Here is a 20,520-nt window from a genome sequence, read left to right on the forward strand (position 1 = left end):
CCAAACACCTGAGAGCCAGAAGGTGGATCATTCTGCCATTTTGTTACCTAGTGAAGGTGCAACTCATATCAGGTTTATTTTGAAGATGAGTGTCAACAGGAGGAAGACTCAGATATCAATCCAGTGAAAAAGTACGCACCCTTTAGCTGGAAAACTATTCTATCTCATTTCTATCTATATTTATAATTATAATTTCATTTAGATGCAAGAAGTTATTTTTTAAAGTTTCCTGGGAAATCCCAAACTCAAAGTGTGTTTCAAAAGCTAATAAATGACTTAATCACAATCATGGAAGTAAGTAATTTGTGACAGCAAGTACTTATTGCTTTTACTTTAGATAAACTATACAGAAAAATCACAGACAAACCCAAAGCAGCATTATTTTTAGCTGACCTGTGGGATTTAGTGACTTAGGTTGGAGGTACAGAAGAAAAAGAGGATCAGCTGCATATTGGCTCTTACCATCCTAACGGTGGACACTTTAACCAATATTTGGAGTAAAAACATACCAAATTTCATCACACTCAAAACATTTGGATGAAAGTTGTTAATAGGTTTGGCCTGATGACAGAGGTTTGACCCTACACGCAAGAAGTGTAGGAACCTGATGAGTAAGTGATTGATACACTATCTTCAAAACTGCAGCTTGGGATTGCATTTTGCTACAATATTATACAACCCTTGGCAAGCAATGAGCAGTCTATCCCTCGTTACACCATCTGGAGAGAAAAACAACAGCAAAAAAACCCTGACACACACACTCTGTTTTGGCAAAGGCATGTGTGGGAGAATAGCCTACCTGAGCCAAGAGCTGTCTTTGGCTTCTAAAAAGAATCTGGCTGATTCAGAGGCTTGTGACAGCCCCTCACTATGTTTTCATTTTATGTCAAAATCAGAAAATCACATCAATCTTCTCAAACACTATACTATTCATGCCCTTTAAGCTGCTATATGCACGAACAAGTTTCCTGTTAAAATCCAATTAGGTTTCTAGTTTAAGTTCAGAGTGATCTCAGGAGAGTCAAAGGATACAAAGGATCATTAGGTATTGTGAAAACAAATGAAAAAAATGAAAAGAGGGAGTTATTTTTTTAATTCTCAAGAAGTGCTTGAATTGATTTCCAAACATTCCAGTCATCACTGAGATTTAAACCTAAATATTTAGTAGGCAAGCAAAGGCTTTTTGGTTTATTACTTGTTTGCAATCAATGCAAGAGGAAGAAAGGAGCTGTTTGCTTGGTCTTACTCTTGTACAAGGAAACCTTGGGGCTACTGCTACAGTCCCCAGAGGAAAAAGGGGAGACCTCAGCTCTCTCATGATCATTTAAGGCAGGAGTGGGGCCATGAAAACAGGTTTGCCCTGTTTTGCCCCATCCTCTCACTTCAGGCTGATGATGCCCCTTAGCTGTTCTGATCCACGCTTTTGTGTGACCATGAGGCAAATCTGATTAGGGAACTGATCTGGCTAAAAATAATCATAAAGTATTAATGAACACATGGATATTTTTTGTGGTGGTGCTGGCTTACACACACACACACTGTGGCTCTAATTTCCCAGGTGCAGATGCAAAGAAACGTTTTCCATCTTGATCTCACATAGTATTTCTCAGCTCCTGAAGCTCCGGTCTCCAAAGACAAGGCACAAACAGCCGAGGAGGGGCAAAGAGACCCCCTTTCTCCTCCTCCTCCTCCTCGGGCAGGGACTGTTAATCTCCCTCAGCCATTAGGGGGTTCCTGACTGCTGGGAGGGCTGTGGACAGGCGGCCTTGGCCCTGCCATGCACCCAGCAGCACCCTCCACTGCTCCCCCATCTTCTGCAGGAGGCACGCGTAGCAAGCAGTTGAGAGGGAGGGAAGACGATCAGGAATAAGGGTTAGGAAAAATAAAAAAATAATTTGACATAAATCATCTCAAAAACTTGCTGTTTGGAGTTTAATTGATCCAGCCAGCAGATAGGGGGAGGAATTGAAATGGAGCTCTTTTACCCAGTTTGTGCATATTTTTCACAGAATGAATTAATGCCTCGCTGAAAAGGTGATTTGCAGTTGGCATTTCAGGCAGCCTTACTGCCTGGCTCTAGAATTATTCCCATTGTTGTTAACACAAAGGGAAAATAAACTCAACCACTTGCCTTCCTTTTCCCTGAAATATATGCCTAAGATCACAGCTTAGAAAGGAAACTAAATGGCAGATGGCAGCATCTTTGCAAAGTATGTGCACTCTGAGCTATACAGACTGGCAAATTAATTTGTTCAAAGAAAAAGACAGAGAAAGAGAGAGCTTTTCTTTGCACAAGAAAGAATAATAAGATGTTGAAGTTCTCTTTAACAGAACCGAGGCCACTCTTAGTTATGTTGTTACCATGCAGCCAAAAGAAACAATCAAGAAATTATTTACATCCCTTTCCTTTGGGGCATTACTCTTCATTGTATCAGTAGCAAGAAAGACTTTTAGAGAATAATTTGAAATTTTCTGCATTTAGATTGTCTTCCCCTCACCTTGAACCACACAGCATGGGGAGGCTTCGCTCCACACGCCCCGGCAGGATTGCCCGTCCTCCTTTGTGCACCGGCAGGGTTTAGCCAGACCCCCCGCCTCTCCAGCAGCTCTTGCCCTTGCTTTGCATGAGACTGCCAGGAAACCAATTATTTTCTCCCAAGCTGCAGGACAAAGCATTACTGATGTTTGCACCACCTTCATGTTTTCTGGCTTTTTTCACATGAGGAGGGTGAGTCAGAGTACACGTTCTTCCTGACTACATAGAAAGCGCCAGAGGAGACACTGGCTGTGTCATCTAACGGACTCCCACGTCAGGCATTCGGTCACACAGCAAAGCAGTGTTCCTCCCATGGCCTGTGTGATCCCACAACAGTTGGCCCGGCAGCTGCTTTACTGCATTTCATACCGTTTTTGCTTCGCGCTGCCTTTGATATCAGAATAGCTGGGAAATAAACGGAACCACAGATTGCAGACTGCTTTGAAATCTCTTTTGTTCAAGAGATCTCTCAGATTAAAATAATGCTGAAAGGACACCATCAAAAGCAAGAGAAGGGCTTAGGATGTTGAGGGAGACCTGCACAGAGTTTAAACATGCTCAGGAGAATCCCTGTTGTTTCCAGCCACGCTGAGCCAAACACCTTCCTCCAGAGAAGGTCTAAGTTCATGTTATTTATATAGGAATCTCTTCTGATTCTACACAAAGACTAAGCACCCCCAGAGTTTGGAAAATGATCAAAAAGGGGGGTTGATCTTATGTTGCTTCTATAAGAGAAAGAGTCTCCCAGAAGAATGTCTCTCTGGGAAACCGCTCTAATTCTTACAACCCTGAAGTATGTATTAAGATTTGGACCCTTAACTTGCTTGGCATATTTTATTACCATATTACCTGCTTCCTTGGGGTATACAGCTGCTCAGTGAGCTTGTGTTTATAAAGCTCTTGAAGGTTCCCAGATGGAGAGCTAAGAGACGCAATCTATATTTTTACACTGTAGATTCATGTACCCTCTTTCTCCTTAAGGCTTGGCCTTGAATACATGGATAACTAAGGTATGATATGATTCCCCTTGGGCACAGTGACAGAACATATTTACTGTTTATTGCTTCACAAAGTTGATTTCTATCAGTATTGCATTATATTCCTACCCAAGCAGAAGCCAACACATCCCAAAGAAAAGTGGGTGGTAAAAAGAGAATTTTGTCTGTCGAGCTGCATCAGAATCAAGGCAGACAGCATCACTGACACCAAAGATGGCTAACAACGCACGAAAGCAGAGCAACAGAAAGCACTGAGCAACACTGTGTACAAGTTGGTGCATAATCTTCTCTGGAGCAGCACTGTAATCGCATGCTTTCCCCATGCCACAGTAGAGTCTCAGTAAAAGTCAAGCTGGGAGGAGGAGAAAGACTGCTTTCATTGCTTTTCAACTCTGAATATACTTGAGGCCATCCTTTACATAACACTACTTTGCCTATGTTTTGAGAAATCCTTCAGTATAGACAATGAGTCTACATTTACACCTACATCAACCCACTAGGGACAACACAATTACAGGTGGAGAAGCCAGCTGGAGAGTTTCCAATTATTCTGAGAAGTTGCAATTGCAATGGTTACGCTTCCCTAGTCACAATAGGAAAAAGAGAAAGCAAAATGTGCTGGCAGCATAAAGAGTCCATAGAAATGGGCCCTGTTATGTTTAGGGAAAGAACGTCAAACACGCACGCATGTTAGGAAGAAGTTTGCTTAGCTATTTTCCTACTTACCAGTCACTGCAAATACCCCTAATTAGGAAGGCTCACAGACAAAATATGTGAGAAATGAGAGTTAGTATTCCTGACTACTCACACAGTTCTTCAGGATTTGAGATTTATGCTCCCTAGTGAAAACTTTAAAAGTACACATGAAGGACATCTCTAACGACATAAGTGATAAAAGTGAGTTGAAACAGGAATTCAGATTTACTCTTTACCAGAATGCAGTTCTTCCTGCAGCTTTATTAGATACCCAAGATTATCAGCCATATTCTGCCCACCTGGGAGATAAGAGTTATTAACTGAGAAATTCTCACGAATTGTTCATCAATAGCCGTTTGGGGGAAACCTTCCTCAGTTTTTGCCTACAACAACTCTCATAGGGTTCAAGTTAAACTCTAATCTGAGCACAAATGGAAAAGCTGTTAACTGACTGCTTTCTCCAGAGGCACCCAGGTTTCTTTCACTGAGACTAATAGACAATGTTCACAATTTTTGTAAAGGGAATAAAGTGGAAAAATAAAGAAACATTCTTTTGGGAAAGAGGGTGGACTACGTCAGCATAGCTGATAACCCAGAATGGATTTACAGTTTAGCTAAGGAGGCAGTGACCATTTATGATCCCAAACTGTATTTTTCAAACTTGTGTCCCAGCTGAGGACACAATTTGCTGCACTTTTGAAAGATTGTAGAAGAACGAGGACAAATTTACTCCTGTGGATTCACAAGGATATATATTTACCAATATACTGCAGCATGCACTCCTTTATTGGATTCATCCAGAAAACTCCAGTTACCCTGAGCCCATTTTTAAATCCTTGCCACAAGAGATACAGCCTCTTGTGTTGAGTGCATGTTCTATGAATGCGTAAGTGCAACGGTCCTTTCAACCACAAGCTTGAGAAAACTAAATGCTGACAAATTGTCTGGGGTCATGTCTGTGAAATGCTCCATACGTGCTATTTGAAAGGGCCTGACACTACCTTGCTCTCAAATGTTAATAGCTTTGCAAAAAATGCCCTCTTCTGCAGCTGAAATTTTTCTTGTTCAATCCCCAGTAAAAGTAGGTTTTCACTTAAGTTCGAGCAAAACCCCATCTACCATTTAGTTAAGATAGAGTAAAAAGAAACATGTTTCCAGTCTTCATTGCAAAGGCAATCATAAATAGCTGACAGCCAGAAGTGCTGGTCCTCAGCTGGACTAAGCTGCCTTGAGGTCAGTGGGCCTGTGAGCACTTACACCAGCTGATGCTTACACCAGCTCCTAAGCAGGAAAGCACCACTCCATGTATTTAAGGCTAACGGCCAAGCCAATAAAATGTCTTTCCAGCTCCTTTCAGTGCAAAGGGGAGGCAAATCCCACTTTTCCAAGAGGACAACCCCTTCTCTGCAAAGTAACGTGTTTGGAAAGCCCGGCCGGCACTGCAGGCACTCGGTGCTGCAGCTGGAGAGGTGCTGGGGGAGCACCCCAGGAACACCTCCCAGCTGGAGGGCAGGGGCACAGCCAGCTGCAGGCAGCCACCACCTGGCTGCGTTATTTGTCTCTGCCAGATTTAAGGTCATGCTATCAGAAAACCATGCCCAGAAAGGTTCCTGCAAACCAGGGAACCTCAATCGTAACTAACCAATTGCCAAAAAAAAAAAAAAAAAGTATGTCTAGGAAATGTTTTCCGTATATTTGAGAATAAGTCACCTGGCTGAAGTATGGGCCATATTTTCCAAGTTGAAGACAAAAGTAATTTGTTTGGTTGGGGGTTTTCTTATGTTACAGTTCTGCAAGAGACAGGTGCAATTTTGAAAGCAACAGCTTGCATTAAACATATCACAACTATTTCACAAAGGGAATTAGAAACTTGAAGCTTGACATATAAATAGCTCACGGTGACAAATGCTTCACAACACAGCTTCACATTAATTACTGTAATGCAAACGTGAAAAAAACTGAACTGCAACCTATTCCTGGATGGACAGAGCAAGGCTCTGGGACCTCTTCAACATAGGGATTATTTCCAGGGAAAAGAAAAAAAAAAAAGCCCATGTAGCCACAGCGTCACAACATCCAACAATTTCCTTGGACATCTAATAATATCTAATGTTTTTTCTTAATCACAAAATGTTGGAGCTATGCTATTATATGATCACCTAAACTGATTGTTTACAAAATTTTCTAGCCTCCTTGCTGTGGAAGAAATGAGAAAATAATGTGAATTCTAGGCATTTTTCAGCCTTTAAAAAAATCTCTCTCCATCATTCACAGGTAAAAGAAATATAACGATTACAATAAATATAGGTATCATACAGATACACCTGAGATATGGAGGAGTCCCTCCAGTAACTGCCTATAAAAGCTGTGCTCCGAGGTTGTAAAAATGTATTTATACATAGCAATAATCAATGTTTCCGGCCTGAAGTGCCCCCAGTTTTGATGCGGTTATAAGCAAAGTTCCCCAAGCATCATGACTGACACCTTAATTGGCAGGTTCAAAATTATTTTAGAACTTTTCCCAGTAAATCCAAAAGTTTTAATTGTTTGTACTTTTCCTCCAATGCCCCTGATAGCATGTAAATTATGGGAAGTAGATTCATTATCCAGTTCAATGAGTTATCATCACCACAGAGACTGTAAGTGTGATTTCAGGTGTTCCAGTCTTCACATAATTGTTACTCATCCTTTTTGTGACAAAGATTAATTGAGAACGGCAGTGCCGCTAAGGTAGGCATCTATAGAATCAAGGCCACTGTCATCTATTCTTGGTGTCATAACCCAGACCACCGTTTCATAGGCATCGCTGTGAATACAAAGGAAATGAAATAGTGAAATTCAAGAAGGTTAAGGCAAGAACAGCAGTATATTTGATTTCAAACACTATTACTTGAAGGTAATTTAACCTTTTGGTTCTGATAATAAATTATGTAAAATTGTTTTATGAGTAATAAAGATTTTGTTAAAGCAGTTCTAAAGGTTTTCCCCTTGAATTTTTTTTTTTTTTTAAGAACTCAAAGCCTCTTTTTTTTGTCCTAAACTTTCATTAGATGCAAAATATTGTAACCAATTTGGTGGTGACATGAGCTAAGGAACCTTGCTGTGACATTTCACAATAGAGTGCAGCACAATAGCTAAAGAAAATAATGGTTGTGGCTATGGTAACCCAAAGTGAAATACGTTATTTGCATCTGTTTATAACCATACTGAGATGCAATTTACACGTTGCTGCTATAACAGGACATGATTGATGTAATCACAAATGACCTATCACAACATGAAGTCACAAAGTGTTTTTTAAAATTGTTTCTGAAAAGCATTCATGGGAAAAAATGCACAGATCTGACACTTGACATCTCCTGGGCAACTTTAAAAGAAAAAAAAAAAAAAGAAAAAGAAAAGAAAATGAAAAGAAAAATATTTCTGCTTAAAATTATTCCGCTCTTTCATTTTGTTCTTCATTTCTTTTCTCTCCGCTTTAGTTAGTGCAAAGGCTATACACCTAAAATGCCTGCTACTAAAGTCAGCAGCAAAACTCCCATTAACAGCAGCATGCACTGGCTCCAGGTAAATCACTTGCAATCAGCAATATAGCAAGACAGAACTGCTGATTGGCATGTCCCAAGTTCTAACATTATTTTGAGTTGAGTAAAATCTAGCTATTAACCATTCTAGATTAATATCTGACCAAGCACAGCTGGTTTGCTAAAACTTTAGAAACCCATCCATTGCACAGATGGTCCTCAGGGTCTGGTCTGTCCTATCATCTCTTTCCACAAGGAGTCAGCTGTGTGATACCACTGTTGGAGACTTTGGAGAAGACTAGGTTGTCACAAACACGCAATGACTATGACAAAGAGGCTTATTTTTAAAAAACAAGCAAAACACTAAATGGGCTACTGAAAATGTAATGTTGAGACATGCCAGATGGGAGAAAAAAAAAATTTCCATTTCCTACAAATACCAGATTTTATTAAATTGTACTTTTTTTCCGGTTAGCAAACCAACTGTGCATGTTCTGCTTTTATGAAATACCCAAACCCAGACAGGCACAGTGTCTAGTTTGGACAAGCTTGAATCTTGATCTATCACCATGTTGTCTTCCACTACCATTGCAGGGCATTCTCCAAGGCCAGTTTTATTCAAAGGCAGATTTACCATGAAGAAAATACAGCTACAGAAGCCCCATGCAGCCACATCTAGTGCAGACCAGGCTCCTAGTCACCACCAGAGAAAGCAGCTTCTCCCCAGTCATTCTGAAGCTGATGGCTATCACCTGACTCCCTGAGGAGTGCTCTGTGTGTATGAAAAACACTGAACAGTGTGTGGCCAACCTAGCAGCTCTCAAGTCTCTGCTCAGAGAAAGCAGGGAACTATTTTCTGCATAGAAAATACTTCCTGAGCTGCAAAACTTGGATGGGAGTTTATAGCTACAAAGCTCCTGATGTACAAACCAAGCCAGAGAGAAAAGCTGCTAAAACCAACACTGAGATCCCACCTCCATATGTTGCCAGCCAAGGAATGGTCCTTCATGCCAAGCTCACGTTTCCTAACCAGTAATTTATCCCACTCCCCTCAGTCATGGTAAATCTGACATTTGTTGATCAAAATATTCCTAAATATTTCTTTCAACTGTTTGATCTTCTGCAATTGAAAATTGCACTTCACAGCTTAGTCACGGTGGAAACTGTTTACTTTTTAACTTGCAAATTATTTTGTTGAGAAAAAATAGGTGCATAATTCATTCTTAAGCATGAGAAAAAAAGCAATGAAAACACAGTTTAATTGTTTTATGTAGGCTGTCTCGGCACTTCTTGAAAAAGAACAGAAAATCCTTTTTTATAGAGGTACATTCATTGAAAAAATATGAAGTGGAAAATACAGAAAAGTCACTCATATGCAGATTTGCTTTCATGTAGAGTTAATAGTTAACTCTTACAAGACCACACAGGAGCTCTTTAAAGCTTAGGGAAGTTTCACCAGCATGGGCACATTTACAAGAAATTCTAAAACTTGCATTTTCCCTATATAAGACTTAAAAGCTTTTCATAAAATTCCCTAATGAACAGTCATTCTTACCTTTTGTTCACATGAAGAGCAGGTAGTAAATATTGAAAAATAATTTATAAATCCCAAATTTATTTCCAGAATTCAATTCTTCAATTCAGTGATAAAATACAGCATAAACCATCTGCAAATCACCATTCATAAAAAGAGAACAGTTAGTATGAAAGAATCACTTGTGCAAATACTTGCTTTCACATTCTGTTACTGCCTAGGGTAAAGCCCATCAATATTTCTGTGAACAAGGAATGACTCTCTATGTACAGACAGCATATCTTAAAACATAGCCTGATTTTCAGAAAATATTTGTTCTTGTTGCTTTTGAAGGAAGAGAAGGGAAGCCAGCCTCTGTTAACATATGACGGCTGGGACCCCCCAAAGTGGAAGAACTGATTTTTCTAAAAAACACAGACCTGAAATGAACGCTTGTACTTTCCTCCCCTCAACCCAAGACTGTGGCTCCTACATCTGTTACAGTCCCTTACCACTTATATTCTAGAAGGGAAGGTCTTCCTTTGAAGCACTGATTTGGTTTCAGGTCCATTACACCCAAGCACAGCAAAAGCATTTGGAATATTTAAGAAACCTTCAAATGAAGTTGCCAGAGAGGAGCTTGCAATCTCCTGTTAAATCACCTATGCCATCTGTCCAGAATTTCCTCAAGAAATTACTATGAAAACATACAGCCAAGAACATAACATCATCTCCAAATTTCTTTGTAGATGTGTTCTTAATGTTCAGGATAATTATCTTCTCAACAAGATTTGGTAATAATCACAGACTTTTCCTTAGGTAATTTAAGGACTTCGTAAACGATGAAGACATTTCAATGTCTTGGTCTATATGCAGATGAAAGCCACGATCACAGAAAACTCTTACAAAAAATGTCTCTTCAGGGGAAATGAGAAGAGTTTGCTACATTTACTAAATAATTGAGCAGCTGCATTCCCTCTTTTTTTTCAGGGAAAGGAAAAGGTACATTTTGGCAGAGATGCACAGTGTTAATTTGATTCGGTGGTGCTCTGCCTAACAGGCTCCTGGGTGTCAGGATGAGCAGCTGCGGCCTCCCTCAGCTTCTCACTCAGGGTCATCCCCAGGGCTCAGCATCCTGACTGCCTCCACTCAGCACCTACGTTATGCCTCAGCAGTAGGTAGCGACATGGTATGGATTACAATTATGGCAACACGCCAGGCTTCAAAAGCTGTGGTTTCTATCATGTGCATCCACCGTGATCTAGTTACATTAATGCAACTGCACTGACATAGGATGGGCTTTCTTGAAAGAAAAAGACCAACAACCTCTCAGCAGAGACAGCAGCATTCCAAAATATTAGCAAAATATTGCAGTTGGCAAGTAACATTTGCTGAACTCATTTGACGTCTGCCTGAAAATTGCCCATGAACAGTTAGCAAGATTCTCAAATATGCTCATTATCTGGAGGATTATTCTTGATGTGCAGTCAGCTTGTAAAGTGTGTGCTGCAAATACAGTCTCCTTCAGGTCAATTACTTAGAGAAGTTACACAGTACTGCTTTCCGTGCTCCGACTGGGTGGTTTCTCTGGCTTGCACAGCATGAGCTGTGAATAGCACCATTAAGTGCACAATTTCGAGTCACAATATGGAAACACAGTGCTAAATATTTGCTTTTTACCATCTTCTACCCTAGCAAAGCTTGAGCCTTTGAGTATGCCAGCCAGGTTGGGATAAGGGACAGATTGAATTAAAACATGTTTAAAGTCAAGGATCCACGTGCTTAACGTTGCTGCTGCCCTGCTAAAAAGCTTTCTTTCGCCCCACAGAACAAAGGAAAGGAGGCGACACTTCCCTTTGCCTGTGCCAATGTCCCCTAATGCGACATACCCTATCCCAACAGACAAAATCTAAAGCTGATAAAAGCTTTCCGCTCTCCTTGTGACAACCCATATCCTGCTGTTAGAAGGTCTTCAAATTTCAACACCAAATTCAAGAACATCATGGCAAAACTAAAAAAAAAAAAAAAAAAAGTCATCCTTATAGTGACGATATAGTGAATCCAGCGTCAGGACTAGAAACACAATAAAGTAATGATTTTGCCACACATTTTAATATTTAAGGCAGCTTTTGATATATATATTATTGACTAAGTTAAAAAATGTTCTGAAGAAGTTCTGGGCAAACTGCTACAGGAACCATGATAATATGTGGGCATTGAAGTGCTTTCAGTTGTTCTTTAGATGAAAGTAGTGACCTTAGTTCACACACTTCATTCCTCCCCTTTTCCAAATGAGTAACTAACACAAAAGTTTTAATGCACTATAATTTGAGCACATTCATTTTACACTCTGATTTCCTTCCTCGTAATTCACATCTTTGATACAAAATTCCCAAATACTGCATGGCTGCAGAGTTTAGTTTCAGGTCACAACACATGACAAGGAAAAGGTTTGCTGTCACAGACTTTGATACTGTGAATAATTTTGCAAGATACCTTCAACACAGGAGCAATTCTAGGAAAGCCTGAGCTAGGCACTTGTTTAGGTCCTTGATGAATTAGCACCATCTTTTATAACAGAATTTGGCAACCTCTGAAATACCTGACTGCTAAATCATCACAAAATATGCATTTTGCTGCTTAGTTCATGTTTCCCTGCCTAATCAAGCTATGTATTATCTTGCTTGTGCAAGGTAAACATTATTGGAATTACTGTGCAGGAACAATGTTACAAGAAAAAAAATTTTCTTGTAGGAGCATTTGCTCTATGGCCAAAAAAATACACGACATAGCTACTTATCTAACCCCTTCTGCGATCCTTCAAAGAATGAGAGATCATTCCTGAAAGTGACAATATCATCAGCTAAAATAGCAGACCAAGACTCCTCAGCAAATTTTGTTTTGTATTTGCACTATTTGCCAATTTTGTTTGTGCTATTTTATTTCAAATCTGTTCCCCATATATAGCAAAAAGCTCAGGTAAAACAGGAACATGAACTTAAATCTTCACACCTTCACCTCACAGCAGACTAGGAATAGCAGAGACCCCATCACAGGAAAGCAGGGAGCTCTCTTTTTGTTTTTCCTCTCAAACTTCCTAAAAAATAATTAAATCTAAAATTTCATTTGTCAAGAAAACTACAGCCAGTTCACTCTTAACCACTTCCCCTGCACTTTGCTAAAAAATTACCACAGGGATGGTGTAAGACACTCCAAACCAAAGAACACCATCTAAACTCTTATTTTTCTTTTAAAAAAGGCAAAACAAACAAACTAAAAAAACCAAACACACAACAGGAAAAAGATAAATTTATTTCAAGAGACAGCAATCCAAGGGCCAATATAAGAAATATTCATCCTGGACAGTTATCTGTAGATTTCATAACTGAGCAAAAAAATCCCTACCATAGCTTAGAATCTTTCTTCAAAATGGTGTAAGGCTTTTGTTGCTTCTAATCCTTTCAGAGCACACAAGATTGGACATCACAGCTGTGACATTGCTGGACTGAAAAGCTATTTCATGTAATTTTGCAGTTTGTAAGAAGCACTGGTTACAATTTTCCTTTCCCTCAGATATCTGCACAGTATTCATGGGAACTAATGCACCTGCCTTTATTAAACAAAAGATGTAGAAGAACATACATGTTTAGAGAATGCAATATATAGTTTCCTAAAAATAATTCATCATATGCAGAATATTAGATGTATTTGTGAGACCTTAATGCTGGAGTCCATTAAATACACTGACGTACATAGCTCTTACTCTACATCTCCAATCCATGACTGCTGTATTTCTTTATTAACACAGTCTTCTAGACTTTACACTCGTATGTTTTCATTACGTTATGGCATTTCACACCGGGTGTTTTTCCCCGCTGGGATTTCCAGTGGGGGCGGTTATTAGAGATTCACAACAAAGCCAGAAAGAAAACCAACCTACCAGATCAGGGATGTGTTTTGTCTTTCTCAGAACTGCGTCCCAGTGACCCCAGTGGGTTGTTACAGCAGGCCAGATCCCCTCTTCAGACATTACAGTAACATTTGTGTATAGATTTATCACAAATGTATTTATTTACAAGGATGTATGTGTGTGCGCCAAGATCATTGCGTTCTGCAGCCCTATGGTGCAATTAAAGGCCTCGCTTAAATATAATGCTCCCAAGCATTTACTGCTACTGTTTGGTGGGAAAAGATCACAAACCCCAAGCCTTGTGATAAGTAGTGAAGGAGATCAGAGTCAACCTCTACCTCATTAACTTGCCCCAGCTATAGGGCAAAATCGATTGAAACTGATGATGCTCTGAAACAGGTCACAAATTCACGTTCTCCTGTTTTGTGGAAGGGGAGAGGGGTATGTGGGTTCTGGTCATTAAATAACCAAAAGTGCACGTAATGAAGACAAGCAGGACAGCACTACTTATAAGAACATACAAGGCGATTATGATCTGTACATATTTAGCAGACGTTCAGATTATTTCTCTGCTGTTTTTACAGCTCAGTGTGAAGTAGTGACACAGGATAACAGTCCTTTAACTCTGATAGCCTGCCTAGAGGGGGACTCTGTCTGCACAAACCCTAAGCAACAGATCATCTGGCAGGAGACCCTGCCACGGGGCCACCTCCAGGGCCACACTCTCATCTGCTTTCGGAGAAAGGAAAAGGAGACCATACATATCCAACGCAGGGGAGGCATGGGCTCCTTAAAAAGCACTTTGATGTAATCCAAGCAACGCATTAAGCAGTGTGGAAACAGAAAGGACATTTCTAAGACGGGGCTTCTATCTTGTTATCTGAATCCATATATGTTTTTTTCTACCCAAAGTAAATATTAACTATTTCAAGGACTCTTGTGTAAAGCTCATTTGTTGCATGCTTCTACTATCCTTTAGCTCTGAAGCAACGCAATGACAAAACCCAGGAACGCGGAGCCTGCAGGCACTCTCCAGCTACCGGTGTGCCTTGGAGGAGTCAGCACTGATCTGGCAGGCTTAATGCAGCTTGTCTCATTTCCATGAAATGATGATAAACAGAACTCATTCCCAGGAAAGGTGCTAAAAGCAAAGGAAGCTTCAGGGCTGGCGCAGTCCCCGGATCGAGGGAAGCCTCAAAGCTCCCCGGTGCCAGAGGCAGGACTGGCACAACAGCAGGGAAGGGCTGCCGGTGCAGGAACCGCAGCCGGGTAGGCAAGCGCTCTGCATGCCGGCCGGCAAAGTGACACCGTTAATAGGCTGCCATCGCGATTTGTCTTACATAGTATACAAATGATGTTTGCTCATGAAAAGTAAATACTGGTTGGGGGGAGAAGAGAAGGAAGCCAACAAAAATAACTGAACTGTGTTAATTTATTTCTAGACTTTTATGGAGTCTACTCAGGAGCTGATCTTTACATGGGTAAGACAGCATACGTATCTCTCTCTCCTGTACCTTTACCAATCAGTGCCATTCTGTCTGATTTCCACCAAAGAAAGCTCTTGGTAGCAGGACAGATATTAACAACATTTAGATCAAATGAGATTTGTAGGTATTCATGTACATAGCTGCCACCAATGCTATTCATCCTAAGATAAATTATTTTTCATTCTTTAAATAATTTTAAAATGCTCCACAGCATATTTTGAAAGATTGTCCAGAAAAAAAAATGCTAGGAAGCAAGAAAATGCTAGAAACAAGAAAATTATTTTCATATACCTTTAAAATTACCTAAGCAGCCAACATGCTATGCATGCTTAACTTTTTTTATATATTATCATCTGTGAGAAATTATTAATCATAAAAGCATTACTTCAGTTATACTGCGATATTCTAGTACACTATCTTGCATTGTAGTATCTCATGAGAAAAAAAAGATATCCGAGAAATGCATTAAGACACTTCGCTTATTAAAGCCCAGTCATATTTAAGCTTGTTTTTATTGCCCTAGGCTTTTATGATCGAGCAATGGAAAATTTTTCTTCATATTTTTCAGAAATAACAGAAAATTCCAAGAAATGGAAGCCACTGCTAGTAAAAGAGGAAAAGCTGAGTATCATCAGGGTTAATAGCTCCTATGTGAGATCCATGAATGATTACAGAGTTACTTTTATGTATCGAACTTTCACGTTTCATTAATAATATGCTGCCTCTTTGGGACATAGGTGCGCTCATGGTACAAAGGCTATTTATTCATCACATGGAATAGAAGAGCTAGAGGAACAATGGCTTCAAAGGTCTCATGCTTATACATTTTGACAGTAGTTTGTTGGGCAAGCGCTCTTTGGTACTTAAGTATAACTCGCCCTACTTCTTCCTACACTGGCCACAGACAGCTCAGTAGCATATCCATAGCCAGAAAAAATGTTTCCTTTGGCAACATAAGAACTCGACCTATAAATCCACATTCCTTTGACTTTCTTATCAATGAACCCAACAAATGTGAGAAGAGCGTCCCTTTTTTGGTCATTCTTATCAGCACAACTCACAAAGAGTTTGATGCAAGGCAAGCCATTCGAGAAACATGGGGAGACGAAAACAACTTCAAAGGAATTAAAATCACCACACTATTTCTTCTGGGAAAAAATGCAGATCCTGTGTTAAATCAAATGGTAGAGCAAGAAAGCCAAATTTTTCACGACATTATTGTGGAAGATTTTATTGACTCTTATCATAACCTCACTCTGAAAACATTGATGGGGATGAGGTGGGTAGCAACATTTTGTTCAAAAGCAAAGTATGTTATGAAGACAGACAGTGATATTTTTGTAAATATGGATAATCTTATTTATAAGCTGCTCAAACCTAACACCAAGCCAAGGAGAAGGTACTTCACTGGTTACGTTATAAATGGAGGACCAATAAGAGATGTTCGCAGTAAGTGGTACATGCCAAGAGATTTGTATCCCGACAGCAATTACCCACCCTTCTGTTCAGGCACCGGCTACATTTTTTCAGCTGACGTAGCGGAACTGATTTACAAAACCTCCCTTCATACCAGACTTCTTCATCTTGAAGACGTGTATGTTGGACTCTGTCTTCGGAAGCTGGGCATTCACCCCTTCCAAAACAGTGGCTTCAATCACTGGAAAATGGCCTACAGCTTGTGCAGGTACCGCAGGGTCATCACAGTGCACCAGATAACACCAGAAGAAATGCACAGAATTTGGAATGACATGTCCAGCAAGAAACATCTTAGATGTTAAGATTTTTACAGATGTAAATACCTTTTTTAGTAATTTTGGTTTAGTCTGGTTATTTTTTGACAAAGCGATCTGCTGATTTACAGGTTAAACTGTGAGATATTAACTGTGAAAGGATTTTTAATGACTGATTTTTCATTCTCATTTTGACTACTGGTTTACAGACTTCAGGCTCTTTTCATAAAGACATTACACCGACCGAAAGGATCTAGAGTCAAATCTCAGATTTTGTATATTATCCTCTATCACACATATCAGCTCCTGCATCTGTATGTAAAAGGACAGTAATAAACTATTTTGAGCTGCTTAACAGTTCATTCCCCAGCCTCTGAGATAAGACTCGGGCCCTAAGAATGAAGAATTACAAACATACTTTTATTCCTTTTTTTGACACCCTACAACCATCTCTATTTAGAGCTTTGTTAATAAATGGAGCGGTATATATTTGCACTGACCTTACACCTATCTTGACATGTATATTTTATAGTACAGTGTGTGCTATTCCCAAACAGCTTACTGATGGTATAATATCAGAATTTAGACAGGTAAGAACATCAGTCTCACAGGCCTTAGGAAACAAACCAACACGCTGAAGTATATTTTTATTTACCAAACGGTATTCTTTTAAATTATTTCAGAAGATACCCCATTTCTTTCCACTGCCTAAAGTAGCCCCTAAAAGATGTAACACAATTTTATAATTAAGTAGAATGTGTAGGTGAAATAAGACAGGGAAGATGTATGAAAAACTGTCTTAAAAATACATGAGAAAAGTATTAATATCTTTTAATTTCAAAGCAAGTGCAATGTTTCTCATTAGTATCAGTGGATCTCTCCATTAAGCATCTTGCATAGCATTATATAATTATATTGAATAATAAAAGTGTCAATAAGCAGTATATTTCTTCAACATCAATCAGTGCACTATTTACCTACAAAAAAGTAACACAGAAGCAGCTTTTTAAGGGTAAGCTCTAGTTTTTGCTACAGTACATATATGAATGAGAGTCTAGCAGATTTTTAATGGTGTAGAAAAGTAGAATTTTGTCCAATAAAAGAATGCAATCAATTTTCTGTTGATTGGGCAACAGAGTACATAACAGTTACGTACAACTTTCACAGCAAAATAGAGGGCTTTTAAGAATCACCTATTACAGAAAAACAAATTCTAGCCTTTGTTACAGATCTGCAGCTCCCAGGTTACTCATCACAGAGCCAACACTCAGTAAGGTCCCACTCAGGAGATCCCCTGAGCACGTGACAGAAATCAAACACACAAGATTTTATTCAAGTTTCATAATGTGCTTATGTGTTTTGAATATGAATGTTAATGAAATATCAAGAGAATTATTTCCTGGAAAATTCTTCAATAAATTCAAGCCATGTCTATTCAGCACCACCTTCTAAAAAAGCGCTAAAATATGATGTTGCTCAGCAAATAACTTGGAATGAAGAATTCACAGACAAGTTACAAAGACACAAATCTCACCAAATATATTATTGGTCATAGATTACTCACACCATCCACAGCACACACAAAAGTCTCATTCATTTCAGTCAGCGTTACGTGTAACATATGAAAAACTGTTTAGTCTGTACATTATTCAGGTTGTCTAAAGTTATCAGAAATTTACTGAATAAGAATTTAAAGGAAAACTCTGACCTGATTTTGCCATAGGTGTACAGAGCACTTTACATAAAGTAATGAAGATGCTAACAGAGGAATGAAGATGCTACCCCAAAAGGTTTGTAGTTTCATGACAAATTTTTAGTCTCATTCACAGATGTAGCACTACTGTTTCGAAAGGAGCTACTTGTAAGGTAAAGCGTACCTGGCCTTTAAGCCACAAGCAGTAGCTGTCGGAAACAAATCTACTTCAGATCTAAAGGTGAAGCTACACAACAGATAGCCCAGGAATTACTGCTAATCAACAGGAGCTTGTGCACCCTTCATAAATGAAAAACAGTAATTTTATATAAAAATACAGAATCTCTTGCAGCATAATTAAGATTTATCCTTCCCTAGTTGACCTAGTCCTTGTTAAATTACTTTTGCTTCCTACCAAACTCAGAACTCTAGCTAAACAAGGTCCAACTAATTGCATAGATGAATATGTAACACGAACACACCCACTGGGATAAGTTCAGCTTTCCTTACCCAAGCCCCAGAATATGTTTGTTTAGGAAGGGAAACAAGGGTGAAGTTCATCCCCAGCCCTCAGGTAAATCAGGCAGCATGGATGCCATCCTACTGGGAACACACTTTGTAGTAATTTCAACCCACAGGCTGCAATCACCTTTACTATCCCTCTACACTGTGCAGTAATTTGGGGTTTCTGAATCCACAGCCTAATGGATTTGGTGGCCTTACTTCTCCTGCTGATGCTTCTGGGGCCTTTGGTTAGTAACCAAGAGGACAGCAGGGCTCCCAATCCAGATACCTCAGGGCTTAAGTAGCACGGCAGCCTTGAATTTCTCCTAGTACAAGTAGACTGCATTAATGATTGGAAGGTACACCTTGAAAATAGTATCTGAAAAAAATATATTTCCTGCCATTTATAAAGAGATAGATCTTCAACAGAAATGTAAATGTTCATCTTGAAACTGATGTACATATTTCTAAGGCATTTTCTTCTGTATTCAGCTGTATATATGTGTAGTCTGCTTGCTATGTAGTATTCTGTTATGCATGGAGCTGAGTTAGGCATTATATTTGTTCAGTGTTTCAAGAGCCTTAAGCATGTGTGCCCTAACTTTTGAATGTACAAGATTTTTTTTTCTTTTAGTGTCAAGCGAATTTAAAAGAACACAACAAAAGCCTAGTTTTCTACTTCTATTAATTTTCTGATACTAGACTTCACTAGCTTGTTACACCTAGGTAACAGATTTATTATTTTCTCTTTGCTCAGTAACTGCCGTATTGCACCCTGGAGATAGAAAGGGAGCAATATGTCTACTCATAGGGACAGCTTACTGTCCCTTCCACTCAGTAGTGTTTGTGCCACATGGGGTACTGTTAACAAAAAAGTGTTTGCATTAAGCTTCCTTTAATCAAAAGAAATATTTCTGTTACTTACAGGTCATTTTGTTTCACTGGGCATGGGACAAATGACAACTTGGTTAAGACGTGCTGGCTTCTAGTCGCTTCAAAAGCATGACTATAGTCACATTCTGATTCCAATACGTACATGAACACAGCACATTGAGGGAAGAAGCTAGGGGGGAAATGCCTCTCTTTAGGAGGAGTTTTTCACAAAAGTATTTTTTTTGCTAAAACTGTGAGAGTATTAAACGGAAGTCTCAAGGTTCATTTTCCATCTTTCCTAATAATAACGTTAAGTATCAATTTTGACTCTCTATTGGAATTTTTTTTTGTCTTTATAATGTAGATGGCAATGGCAATTTGTAAATGAAGAGTGTAATTAACTAGAAAAACTTGTCCACAGTAACCGAACTTTAGGTGTATCATTATATATGACTGGCTGTACTTATGTATTTATTTGTCTAAATTGTATATATTGTTTTATCTATAGTGTCTGTAGGAGTGCATTCTTTTAGATGAAAGTATTATTTACAGTTTTGTGGGATTGCCAGCAAAGCTGCTAATCAAGATACTATTTTTTTGTATCAATGTCAAATAATAAAAAAAATTAAGAACAAAATCACATGAAAAATTGAAGGTGTCCTGTAAGTTCTCTTCTTCACTTCTTTCTAGAAATGTAAATGGTATTATCTGAAAACACAATACCAGTGAATAGGCTCATTTCTCATAAGGAAGAATATTGTGCTGTAAAAGCAGATTTAAAAAAAATAATTGGAAAAAATAAACACAACAAAAATATTACTTTTATTCATTATTTGTGCAACAACTTCATCAAGCTGCTGTCCACACTGATCAGGTGTACTACTACATTTGACACCAAAGACTTAATCTTAAAACAGCCATAGCAATATCTGGCAAATTGGCAGATGGGTTCATGAGCTGCTTTGCCCTGTTCAGCTGCTTTGGCATCCCCAGCTAACAAGACCGAAGTCTGGCAGTTCTAAGGTGGTGAAGCTCTTTGACTCCCTTGGCCTGCAA

General features: G+C 39.1%; 1 protein-coding gene across 8 annotated transcripts in view; it reads left to right on the forward strand.

Moving 5' to 3' along the window:
• The window catches only part of B3GALT1 (beta-1,3-galactosyltransferase 1), a 220,456-nt gene extending 200,176 nt beyond the window's left edge, over nucleotides 1–20,280 (forward strand). For 6 of the 8 annotated variants that reach the window (XM_069781300.1, XM_069781299.1, XM_069781303.1 and 3 more), the window contains 2 exons: nucleotides 14,620–14,658; nucleotides 15,233–20,280. In XM_069781300.1, the coding sequence (XP_069637401.1) occupies nucleotides 15,462–16,442 (981 nt within the window). In that variant the 5' untranslated portion in view covers nucleotides 14,620–14,658; nucleotides 15,233–15,461 and the 3' untranslated portion in view covers nucleotides 16,443–20,280. The remainder of the gene's footprint in view (nucleotides 1–14,619; nucleotides 14,659–15,232) is intronic. The other 2 variants (XM_069781304.1, XM_069781307.1) reach the window with 1 other exon arrangement.
• Nucleotides 20,281–20,520: the final 240 nt, after the last annotated feature.

The sequence above is a fragment of the Haliaeetus albicilla genome, chromosome 4 (genome assembly GCF_947461875.1).
Source record: "Haliaeetus albicilla chromosome 4, bHalAlb1.1, whole genome shotgun sequence".
Taxonomy (NCBI): Eukaryota; Metazoa; Chordata; class Aves; order Accipitriformes; family Accipitridae; genus Haliaeetus; species Haliaeetus albicilla.